This window comes from Diospyros lotus, chromosome 2, assembly GCF_014633365.1.
Source record: "Diospyros lotus cultivar Yz01 chromosome 2, ASM1463336v1, whole genome shotgun sequence".
Lineage (NCBI taxonomy): Eukaryota > Viridiplantae > Streptophyta > Magnoliopsida > Ericales > Ebenaceae > Diospyros > Diospyros lotus.
Genome location: NC_068339.1, coordinates 42,174,756 through 42,187,571, shown reverse-complemented (window position 1 = coordinate 42,187,571; position 12,816 = coordinate 42,174,756). Strand labels below are relative to the sequence as shown.

At 35.6% G+C, this 12,816-nt stretch overlaps 2 protein-coding genes across 2 annotated transcripts; one reads left to right on the top strand and one right to left on the bottom strand.

The window, feature by feature from the left end:
• Nucleotides 1-5,055: 5,055 nt before the first annotated feature.
• LOC127795869 (photosystem I reaction center subunit VI, chloroplastic-like) lies at nt 5,056-7,199 on the top strand. The gene is made up of 3 exons (XM_052327822.1): nt 5,056-5,261; nt 5,553-5,679; nt 6,866-7,199. The coding sequence occupies exons 1-3, from the start codon at nt 5,134-5,136 to the stop codon at nt 7,043-7,045; spliced, it is 435 nt and encodes a 144-aa protein (XP_052183782.1). The 5' UTR covers nt 5,056-5,133; the 3' UTR covers nt 7,046-7,199.
• Nucleotides 7,200-7,394: 195 nt separating this feature from the next.
• LOC127794828 (rop guanine nucleotide exchange factor 12-like) lies at nt 7,395-10,623 on the bottom strand. Its single transcript, XM_052326083.1, is given in 8 exon segments — nt 7,395-8,215; nt 8,324-8,647; nt 8,736-9,005; nt 9,086-9,160; nt 9,258-9,412; nt 9,561-9,691; nt 9,693-9,744; nt 10,224-10,623. Coding segments are annotated over 8 exon segments (1,743 nt in total). The 5' UTR covers nt 10,525-10,623; the 3' UTR covers nt 7,395-7,780.
• Nucleotides 10,624-12,816: the final 2,193 nt, after the last annotated feature.

The following is a 12,816-nucleotide window of genomic DNA, read 5'->3' as shown; positions in this document are numbered from 1 at the left end:
AGTGCCTTGCACAGAAAACACCAACTCAGCAAAGGCAAAAGCAAGTTAACACGATCAAGAGTATATAAATCCTCCCTAATTGCTAATCAAAAAATGAATGCATAAGCAAGAATAACAATACTATGCCATACCAAATAATGCCATGGAACACACAGGCGCTGCAACAAAAGACTCTGGAAAGCAGACCAAACAGAAAAGGCTCAATCAGGGGTTATGTAACAGCCTAAGTAACCACTTTCAAAAGGTGACTGCCCAGCCAACATAAATAAGCCCAGGACTCTGCCTCCCCAAGTGAACAAATGTGAGATTCAAACGCTACAATAACACACGACATCCCCTCATTGGGGGTGTAGTGTCCCCCCTGCACGACCCCACCATCATCAGACTCGAGAGTCGGCTTTAATACCAACTATAACAGCTTGGGCAGTCACCTTTTAAAGGTGGTTGTCGAAGCTGTTACAGGCTAGGAGCCATCGGAGTTCATCCAGAGCTCGACCCGTGAAAGGCCATGCATATGGTGTTAGATCATGTCCAGAGACCCTAATAAAGCCCTCTTCGGCCAAGACCAAACACCATTAACAATGATATTAGAAACACAATCAAAAATAGAAATTTCCAACTGTTGAAGCAGCTGGTGAGAGAATCTATCAACTAGTTTCCTAAGGGGATGTCATTGGTCGTACCAAGAGAAGATTTTGCTACCATCACCAATCCTCTAACAAAACTTGTCATGCACTAAAAAATGGACCTTAACATTTTCCTCCAGTACCAAGGATGAGAATAGGGCATTGGAAGAAACCAAAAACACTTGTCCTTAATCATATAAGTGTGGACCCACTTAACCTTTAACGATTCACAATGAGAGCAACCTCAAAATCAATTTCATAATGAAGACTTGGTTTCAAACATATAAAGGCTTTAAACTTAGAGCCCCATCTGCTTATTAGGACAACACACATCTCACCAAGCAACCTTCGTTTTATAGGAATCCAACTCATTACTACTCCAGAAGAAATTTCTCACCATTTGTTTAAGCTCCCTGAGCACACACTTAGGTAAAAGGAAAATAGAGGCCCAATACAAATAAATGATAGAGAAAACAAAATGCGCCATCTAAAGCTGACAACCAAAAGAAATCAAATAACTACACCACGAGCACACTCTACTTCTCACCTTATCCAAAATAGGCTTGCAATCCTATATGACAGCTTGGCAAACAAAAAAGAACTCCCAAGTATCTCATAAGAAGTGAACCATTTCTGAATATTGAAGCAAGATAGAACTCTTTTTCAAAACCTCATCCTTACACGAAATAAAACAATCACTCTTCAAGGGATTAGTACAAAGACTCGTCAAATAAGCGAATTTCTCCAAACAAGAATTCAAGATACTAATAAAGGAAAGGTCCCTATAAGAAAATAATAATAGATCATCAGCGAACATAAGCATCACCATCCTCGTATGCTCGCATTTCTAGTGGAACTAGAAGTCAACAGACAAAGAATACTGACGTATCATGCTCTGCAGGACTTGCATTACTAGAACAAAAAGGTAAGGTGATAAAGGGTCCCCCTAACTCAATCCTCAACCACCCAGGAAAAAACCATGCAACTACCTATTAATCTTAACTAAATAACGGGGAGTCGTGACACACTCCTTGACCCATGTACAAAACTGAGGAGGGAAATTCATCAAACGAAGGACTGTAAGAAGGAAATCCTATTCCACATAATTATAAACCTTAACCAGGTCTACTTTCATAGCACAACATGAGGGACCCTTGTGGAGGTGGTATTGATGGACCAACTCCTACACCAATAAGACATTATCACCTATCGAATGACTTGGCACAAAAGCAGCTTGGGTCTCGTCCACCAACCTCAAAAGCACCACCTTAAGCTTATTTGCCAAAATCTTAATGATAACCTTATACATGACATTATAATAAGAAATCGACCTAAATTAACTAGGGGACTCCTGGTGGAGAACTTTGGGAATAAGACTAATGGTAGTGGCATTAACCTCTCCCAACAAACATCTCGTGGCAAAGAAACTACGAACAATCTCTACCACATCAGAGCTCACCATTTCTCAAGCCTTTTGAAAGAACTTGATAGTAAAATCATCTAGCTCGGGCGCTTTATCATCACCCACACTAAAAAAAGATTGCTTAACTTCCTCAAGGGTCACTATTACGGTAAGCCCCGCCCACTAATCTTGAGCCAATTGCCTATCTACAATATGGGCAACTTCTTCAAGATGAAAATCTATCACACGAGCACTGCTACCCAAGAGCTACTGGTAGGAAGACACAAAGGTGCCCACTACCTCCTCACTAGAACCTGCAATCAAGCCATCCGCCCTCTGTAAACTAAGGACACGATGGTGATTACAACTAACCATCATTGTCCGAAATAAGAAACGGGAGCATCGATCCCTTCTACAACCCACATAACCCGCACTTGAATACGGAAAAAATCATACTCTTGAGCTTAGGCAGCCAGAAATTGTCCACTCAACTCGGAACTCTCCTTGATGGAGAACAAAATCATGAGCATCAACTATGTTTAAAAAGTAAACAAATGATTTCCCTATAACTTCTAAATATATTTAGATAGATAAAAATAGTCACATTCTCCATTGAGCCTCCATTTGTTTTGATATAAAATATTCATAATAATTTCTTTTGTTTTATTTTTTAATGTTTTGTTGGTATGGTAAAATATTTTTCAAGATTAATTGGCTATTCATATGTTTACCCAGACATGCACACATACACACACACATATATATGTATGAGTCGTGAATGTATATGCATATATATATATATATAGATACACACGTGTATGTGTATGTGTATTTGTATGTATATATATTGTGAGCTTAATATATATAATGCTCCTTAATAATTAAAAAATATAATATTTGGTCATTGATATGAAAAATATTAAGATTTTACATCTTAATTATTAAAAATTATTATTTTAAGTTATTACTCTAATTGAAAGTAAACATAATTGTTACCTACATCATGTAAGACGTACACATAGAAAAGAAAAAATATAATGTTATAAATAAGTTATGTCAACAAAACACATTAGATTAAAATTTACTTTAATGGAAAAAAGACCAAATTATCCATAACTTAAAGAAATTCTAAATCTCTAAATCACTAACCCTAAAACACTACATTCTTTTATTCTCAATTACAAAATATGACATAACTAATCTACATCTTTTTTTTTTTTTTTTGTTGAATTCTGTTCTATATTCTCTTGTTTATATCCTCGTTTGTGTCTCAAGAAAATAACTTAAAATAACAATTTTTAATAGTTGATATATGAAATTTTGACATTTTGCACATCATGGATCAAACACTATATTTTTAAATTATTGAGAGAGTTAACGCAACAAATTAGTCTATGCATTCCAAGTATTACCAACATGTCATTCATGTGGTATGTCACTTGTGAGAATGAGCACATTCATACATGTGCTAATATTTTACCATGGTAAAGACTTAAAATAATAATTTTCTATAGTTGAAATATAAAATTTTGATATTTTATATATCAATGACCAAATACTATAATTTTAATTGTTGAGAGACTATGTATGTATTAAGCATATATTGTGTACGTATGTATGTATTTATTTAAAAATATATATAGAGGTTAACTATTTTTAGTCCGGGCTCCACTTATTTTTATAGTCTAAATTATGAAATATTTTAAATGCCCCTTATTACAACAATTAAAACATTTCATGACTCGAACTATAAAAAACAAGTGCAATTTTGATTGTAAATAATTTTATTCATATACATATATGTAAATATATTGTGAAAAAGAAAAAAAAGTAATTTATTCATATACATAAAAAATCTAAATTATTTTACATCATTTGGTGTACAGTATTATAAAAATATTTTCTTACCCTTTTTGTCAATTAAACACCAAAAAATAAAAAAAAAAATTTATACTCAAACAAATGAAACCTTAATCATAAGTAAAAAAGTATTTTGAGAATAAATATAACGACGGTGAAATACCAAATAAACTATCGAACTTTGGTTTTGGGTTAAATTAATTACTTTATTATACATAAATTGTAATTGTATGGATCATATTTATGACTGTATCACATTATTTTGAGTAGATATAAAGTTGGCATTATTAATAGAATTAAAATATTATTAGATAATGTTAAAAGACATCAACTATAATAATTAATATGACTTTAAATTTGCCCACATGACATAAATCGAGCGATCGGACAAGCGATATATTGGTATCAGTTCAGTGAATTATAAGTTCGATTTTCATCTTACATAGTGAGACAAAGTCCCACACCTATAACTTATCTCCCCTGACGTAATCAAGGACACAAGTACCAAAAATCGCACAAAAACGATCATCCCAATATGACTCCAAATTTAACCATTATTAAAATACAATTAACCCTAAAATCAAATACAATGACTTATTTATCCATAAAATTAGTTACTATTTAAGACATAATATCAAATTTTGTTAACATAGTTAATTTTTATTTTTTAAATAAGATATATAAAGAATATTTTAAAAAAACACTTTATTAACAAGAATTCATAGCACCAAACATGATATTTACTTATTGAATATTATTTATGTAGTTAATAATATTTAATGAATGTAATAATTGTAATTTTAACTATTGAGGGACTTAATTATATATCTAAACTATGTTGTTTATAATGAACCATACTTTCTCTCTTTACCTTCTGCCATCATAGGAATCATTTTATCTCTATGTAAAATATTTCTATTAAAATAATTATAATTCTTAAAAATCACTCTTTTATATTTAACGATATTTTATTTGTATCTATCAAGAAAACGATAATATATATATATATATATTAAATCCTTAAGAAAATCGTTTTCCCATCCAAGGGGATAGGGTTATCCAGCCCCTGCCCACGTGTCACCCCCTGATGGCATTGTATATCCGACTTAAGGATACCCAATTTGCCACGTGGCACAGCAAGATTCATGAAAAAGATCAAAAACCCAATCATCTCATATCCCTCCTTGCTAAACAACCAACCAGTGTGGAATTGCAGTGTGGTGGTTGGTTTTGGAGGGAAAGGCCATGGCTTCTCTAGCAACCTTCGCCGTCGTCCACCCTACCGCCGTCAAGGGCCTCGCCGGAAGCTCCCTGGCCGGAACTAAGCTCCATGTCAGGCCATCCCGCCAGAGCTTCAGACCCTCCACCCATAGGTAACTCACGAGCAAATTCCATCATTGCCCTCTGTAATCTTCCTCGTTAAACATTCTACCAACAATTCAGATAAATTGCAAGACCCTGATTGCTTTAGGGTTTCTGAACATTTTAATTTTTCATATAATTTTCATTTTCGCTGAAGATCATGAATTCGAGCAATGAAAATAGCCTTTTTATAAAAGGAGGAGAGGGTTTTGTACAAATACGACTCCGTCCTGACTCTTTGCCAAAGCCAATTTTGTTATTTATGCCGAATTCTTCTCACTAGCTTTGTGTCATATATATAGAGCTGGTGCAGTGGTGGCCAAATACGGGGATAAGAGTGTGTACTTTGATTTGGAGGATTTGGGCAACACCACCGGGCAGTGGGACTTGTATGGCTCTGATGCTCCGTCGCCATACAACTCCCTTCAGGTAATCTCGAACCCCCCCCTCTCCTCATGTATTTTGCGTTATTTTTGGGCTATTGCATGTATCCGGTGAATTCATCTAATATATACCCAAATGGAAGTAGTTGCAGTTCTCATTTATAGAAAATAAAAGAAAAACAAAAACTCCATGTTAATCACAAAAATGCTATGCTTTGATGAGGTCTCTCAGCCGTGCACCATATCCCTTGGATAGATTAGTCAAAATTAAAGGTCCCAGTTAATCACCATTTAGTTGATGTTTTGATGTGGAAAAAAACTTAGTGGGATGCACTTAGGTCTTATACGATTTGTAACAACTTTACATAAAATAAAAGCTATGGATAAAAAAATGTCTAGCGAGCTAGAATTTATGTACATGACCCTGGATATTGTGGGATAATGATTTGATATGTTGTTATATTGTTGATGTTTCAAACGTGGAATTAAAGACTTATTATAAGATTGTTTGGGTAATCACCAATCATGTAACAAATTACTAAGGATATATAGTGCAACAGATTCACAACATTTTGCGTGATCTAGATCAACACTATAATTGGATCTTGCGGGCATAAATAACAATCTTTTAAGTATTTCTTATTTCTGAGATATGAATCAAATTATGAGAAGATCTAAGGAGGTCAAATTAATCTGTCTGTACATCTTTTGCCACAAACTCTTCTATTCCATTTACTCTCCTCACCAGTGCATCTATTGGTTTTTTTCTCACATATCCAAAAGATAATCACAAGACCACATGATCTTAATGTTCTCTCCGGTTAAGCTGGAGAAATGAATTGGTTTGCTATGATATATGAATATGAAAGAAACAAGCTAAGGCTTGTGCATCAGTTGACCATTAGTGCTTTCACATAGTGGGATAAAGGCTTGTAAATCGTTGTCGTATGAATAATAGTAGCAACGCAGATTCTAAAAGACAATTTGGTGGCATATAATGCATGCAGCATCAGATTGGTTGAATCCTCCTATTTATGTTTTGTGGCATCTTGTTGCAAAAGTGAACTTAAGAGAGAAACCACTTGCTTTTGCCTGCTTGGTTAAGGCATTCAATACGATTACTGTAAGATAATCTTTTGCAGTTCAGTTTGTAAGAGGAATATTTCTTACCATTTTAACTGCAAAATTTCAAACAATTCTTTGAAATCTCAAAATTTTGTATGCAATTGCAGAGCAAATTCTTTGAGACATTTGCTGCTCCTTTCACCAAGAGAGGATTATTGCTCAAGTTCTTGATATTGGGAGGTGGTTCTGCTCTGGCTTATGTTAGCGCCACTGCCTCACCAGATCTCCTACCCATTAAGAAGGGTCCCCAACTTCCGCCCAAGATAGGACCACGCGGCAAGATCTAATTTCCTGTGACTTGTGTTCTTCGACCTTTTTATTGTGTTCAAACTATGTACTCTTTTCTCACTTGTAAGTATGCTGAAAGCTAGCTTTGTCCTCTATTAATCATTTGAAAATACCTACTTCAGTGTTGATTGGTTTAATCGATCACTTTGATTATGATACTTGTGTCATCACTCAGTAAGGGTGTATTGTAGAATAGTGATACATTCCATCTATAGGATGTGCTTTGTCTAGCATAATCAAAATCAGCAGCAAAAACAGGCAATTTGAGTACCCAAAGAAACTAAATGGAGTATCGACAGATTATTTAGGATGGATCAATCTGTTGAACAAAATAAGAATTGACTAGCTTCCTTGGCTGCAAATCAACAAAGTTATCTCTTCTTGCACAGGGGAAAAACACATCCAAAACATCAAATTTGAAACCCAATACGGGCACTAGGTTTGGGTGTATTTACAAAATGAAACAACAAATGCAATCAAACTAGAAACAGAATGGGTCTGGGTGTTTTACATCAATCTCTAAGCTTTCTCACTATTGGTGCTTCTCTCTGTTTATCTTCCATTGATTTGCTGTCTGCACTGGCCCTGGTCAGTGGCTCTATGTCAGACGTCTTGGAGCCCCCAAATTCTTAAGCTTCACTACATAGGATGTTCTTTTGTAGGTGTCGCAATGTTGATGTCTCTTCGTTTTCCATTTCTTCTTTTGATTGATTTGTGGTTTGCACTAACTCTGGTCAATGGCGTGCTGTTGGACTTCTTAAACCGCCCAAGTTCTCAAGCTTCTCTAAATAGGAAAATTTCTTGCTGGTCAAAATATTAGCCGGTTTGTTTAGGGACTTTGCGTCATTTTCTTTGAGCAATTCATCTGCCGACGAATCCTTCTTCATTTCACCCTCTGCTTCCATATTCCAACCCATGAAATCCGAAAGCGTCATTGAATTATGTGCATCTGCTGAGTCCGGCGTCTCAAGCTCTTCGTTTGCATTTGGAACCTTGTCTTCTCTTTTGACTAGTGAGGAATCCCTTAGGGGACAATTTGTTTCTTCTGCTGGTGTTGGATTTCTTGCAAGAGAATCAGCATGGAGAACATCATCAATTCTCGATATGACTGTGAAGGCCAAACTCTCTAATATTCTTGAGTAGCTCTCCAGAATTGCCTGTCCAACATCCTATTGAGCAAAGAAGAGGGCACCCATTAAGACGGCAAAATAACTGTTACCTTGGACTGACACCGTGACAGTTTTACATCAAGGGCAGATAAATGAAGTGCTACTCACCCGGTTGTATTGGATTTTGCTGATCTCCAGTGCGGATTGGGGGATTCCAGGGAATCGATGCTTAAGAATGAGTAGGATGGTCTCTGCCCTTTCCTCAAATAGTTCTCTCTTCTCCATGCTCACAGCTGAACCCCAAGCAGACTTTCCATCTTTGGCGATCATCTTCCTCTTCCAAATCACTATGGATGCCTCAATCCTATTCTTGAGGTCAAGGATTTTAAGCTCTGATGACAAGTCCATCGTTGAAAGAAACTGGTCTGGATCAAAGAAGTCACCAACTGTGATACTCCTATAGATCAAGTCTCCAAGACTAGCGCGACCATTCTACCACATAAAAACAAAAGAGAATCAGTCCATGTACCATTTGTCCTTGCAAGAATTTGATGGAAAATTGTATCCTCTGCCCCTGTACCTTAGGGAGAGAATCTATGTAATTTTCAGGGATATCCATTTCTGACAAAACCAGGGCATTGATAGCCATGGCTGCTTTTTGCACTTGGTTCACGGAATCCTTCTGGAACTGCAGCCATTTCCTTGTGGCTTCAGAGAACCCATTTGGGGGAACCTTAGGTAGAGGTATCCACCATTTGTCATCTTTCCTTGCGATTTTACCCTTCTCAGACTCTTCCTCCTTAGTCGCATAAGTGAATTCATTCTGGTCTTTAAAGTTGTCCAGGCAATCCTGACAGAATCAACCGTCATGGTCAACATAAGCGCTTATTTCTGACTTGAAAAACAAATTACATTTAGCCAAGTTCTTACAATAAGCATAGCATCAAGCTTTCTTAGTGCAGGGATGTTCATATGGAGATCATTCCTCTGCCTTGTTGTCATTACCTAGACCAGGAGAAGAAAACAGCTCTGTAACTTCGTATAAAGATGTATGTATATGTGCGATAATGTGTATATAATACAACAGAGAGCGGGCTGCTACCTCCATGTTTACTCCATCTTTGGATTTTTGATTAGAAGGAACTAATTCAACTATGTGATCCGTCACAGATAGGAGCCAGTCGATTTCCTTTCTCCACCTCGCCTTCCTCTCTGGCGCCATAGGCTCTAGCCTCCTTTGTTCCCCAAAGATGGAGGCTGGTTGTGTTTGGAAGAGAGAAAATTATGAAAGAAGAGTTGAGCAAATTATGCAATCTTGAGAGGAAAAGCCATGGAGTGGTGACCTTTCCTTCATTTACTCTGAAAATTTGCAGAGCATAAGAGGAGGCATAAGAGATTCAAATACCTGCAAGGTTTGTAAAGGCATTGGACAATGCCAAGGCAGATGAAACCCCCTTCCCTCCACCAGACATATCCTCCCCCAGCAGCAATTTTGAAAACCTGTCCTTCATCAGTTCCATATCTGAACACAAATCCATCCAAAGCTTCAGAAATAAAGAGAAGATCAACAACAATGTCATCAATTGCATCTTATCCTAATCAAATTAGAATCGGTTAAACAACATTCATAATATCAAATGACTGACTTCTAAAGTATTATCAAAATCCTGCAAAAAATAATGTGCAAATTTCACACTAAATACCCTTTCTAGCGCAACCCTCTAGTAAAGAAAATATGAGATGAATTTCCAACACTGTTTTCATCAGAAAAAATTTCATGAGATAGTAGCAAATGAAGATAACGAAAGTGGTCTTGTTCCATCACATCATTAATATTGCAAATCAACAACCTGTACAGTATAGAAATGCAACAAAAAACAGAAGATCTACAACCTTATCAAAATGGCACGCCTCCTATAGCTAGCTAGGTTTCACATTCAAAATCTATCAGGCAATGCTTCTCACAGAAATGACGGATGAATCCAATCAGAACAGCAATGCAAATGTCAATGCGCTTCTAATGTCGAGAGGATTTCGCGATTAATTAAAAAAGAAGAAGGAAAGAAACAGATGCATAAGAATTGAGGCCTGCCTGAAGGCATTTGTGGTTTATTAGTATCTTTAGCTCGAGGGCTGTCTCCGCCGCCGCCGCCTTCATTGGGCAAAGGCGACTTGGGAGGCTTGTCGTTGGCAATCCGGGGGGGCTTCTCCGGCGGCACAGGCTCGTCGGCGGGGGTCTTCGACGGCTGGCATTCGGCAGTGGCGTTGGGTGGGCGGCCGGCAGCATTCTCGTGATGCAGCGTTCCTCTGAAATTGAAGAGCCTGGACATGTAATACGCTTGTTGTTCTTCTGCAAGTGCTCGAACCATTCCCAAGAGAGAGAGAGAGAGAGAACTATGGAATGATGAGAGAGAGAAATGGCATGTCTGTAGATGATGATGACGACGAGGAGGAAGAGGAAGAGGAAGAGGAAGAGGAAGGTGATGGGTTTGGCAATCCTCAAATTTGGGGAATGCGACCGTTATATCTGTTCTTGCTGTCGTTGAGGTTGAAACCCAAAACGTGGGGTGCATGTTCGGACCTAATTTAATTAACAAAAAATAACAAATCTTTTTCTTTTTAATTTCCTATTATTATTCTATTGAATGGTCGTCTCGTCTTTCCCCATCATTCTAATTATATAATTCTAATTCTAATTCTAATTCCAATTCCATAGTTCAATGGCAAATAGCATTAATAAACTTTGTCAACAGAATATAAGTCGAGCGGTCTGATAAGTAATATGTCGGTATTAATCCGAGAAATTGCGAGTTTGATCATCGTCCTGTGCAAGGACCAAAAATCCAACTTGTGATTTACTTCCTCTAACATAATAAATTACACAAACATTAAGGATCGCGCAAGGGCATTTTATATAGCATTATGTTACTTATTTTAACAAATACTATTTAAGCAAAAAAGTGTATTTTATACCGAAAAGATAACGTGAATGATTTTCTTTACCATTCATATATGAATTCTGATTTTATTTTATACAAAAAAATCCCTCTTACTACTATTTTAATAAAAATTGCTCTTCTGTTTGTAATTTCCAGCCGGCCATTGTCAACTTTCAAAATATAAGGTGGTACGTATTAAATTTAAAAAAAAAGTCAAATAAGTAATTATATTTTTAAAAATGATTTATTTGATTCATTTTAAAGGTTAATAACTAATTTAATTGCTAAATTAAAGTATAGTGATTAGTTTAATATATTTTTTTTTTCAAAGGAGAAATTTTTTCTAAAAGAAGAAAGAGGCAAATTGACCACTCAAAGTGGGTCAAATGGCCCATTGAATTTTCATAAACGTGGTTCCTTTTACGCGGATGTGTAAATGATCAATTTGATTATTGATAATTGATCAAAATTTATTAACCGATTAAATAGAATTAATGAATAAAATTGAACTGAAATGACCTATTAATCCGAAAAACTGAACTAATTGATAACAAAAAAAAAATCAAACCCAACTCGTATAAACTAAAGAAACGTAAAAAAAATTAAGAAAGTCAAAATAATTGATAGAAAACACATAAAATTGAAAAAAATAATATCGTTTTATAAATATTAAAACATCATCGTTTTAAAATTTGGTTAGTCGGCTTAGTTCTTCCAACTAAAAAGCCGAACTAAAAATAAAAAAATTAAATTTTTAAGAAAAATTAATCGAATTGAACCAATGCAAGAAAAAAATCGAACTGAACCGACAAGTTTAGTCAGTTCAGTTCAATTAGTTCGGGTAAAATGAACTTTTGCTCTTCTCTAATTGCTTTTTACTTCTTCTTTTTTTTCAAATTTGAGAATATTCAACTTTTTGTGAAGTCAAAAATTATTTTTACTTAGCACAAAAAAAAAATCTTAAACAAGGCAGTTGAAAAACAACAAAACGGTAACTTTATGTCTATTAACCAATAGATAGTGAATCATAAGATCCGGTCCATCTTGAAAAATTTTGAAGTTTTATCATATTATTGCCAAATTAATTAAAAAATTTCTTTGATGCTGGCATAAAAATATGTTTAAATTCACACAGGGATTTATTCAAACATCTAATAGATAAAAGTGAATATCTTTTCAACTTTCAATAATCTTTTTCTCAGTTTCTTGTTGACACATATTAACATTTTTTTATCGTTGGTGCCCTCATATGGTAAGGGACAAAAAAAAAATTGTAAATTTTGGTGTGCATTGACCTTATTGTTTGGTCTCATCAGTGTCAAATTAATCATTGAACTTTAAAATTAGCCAAATAAGTTATTTGATAATGCGGAAGTTGATCACCTTTTTCTGCCTCAGTCTAAGTACCTACAATGAAGTTGGGGACTTGCTTCCCCAGTCTCACTTTGACGCTCAAGTCAAATTATCGAATAAAAAATAAGCTCAAGATATGTAATTTTAAATTTAGAGAAATAAAAGGTTCGATCCCCTTACCTCTTAGTTGTCCTTTTTTATCCTCTTGCCGAGGTAAAGATTCTTTTTAAATCGTCAGGATCTCTATCTCGTTCTTCATGGAGTTGGGATCTTACTGATATGAATTCCTTAATCGGTTTCAAGGAGTTCGGGGTTGCTCATATCTCCATGATTCTCGGTGTGATGGTTGATCTCGAGAAATTCGAAGAA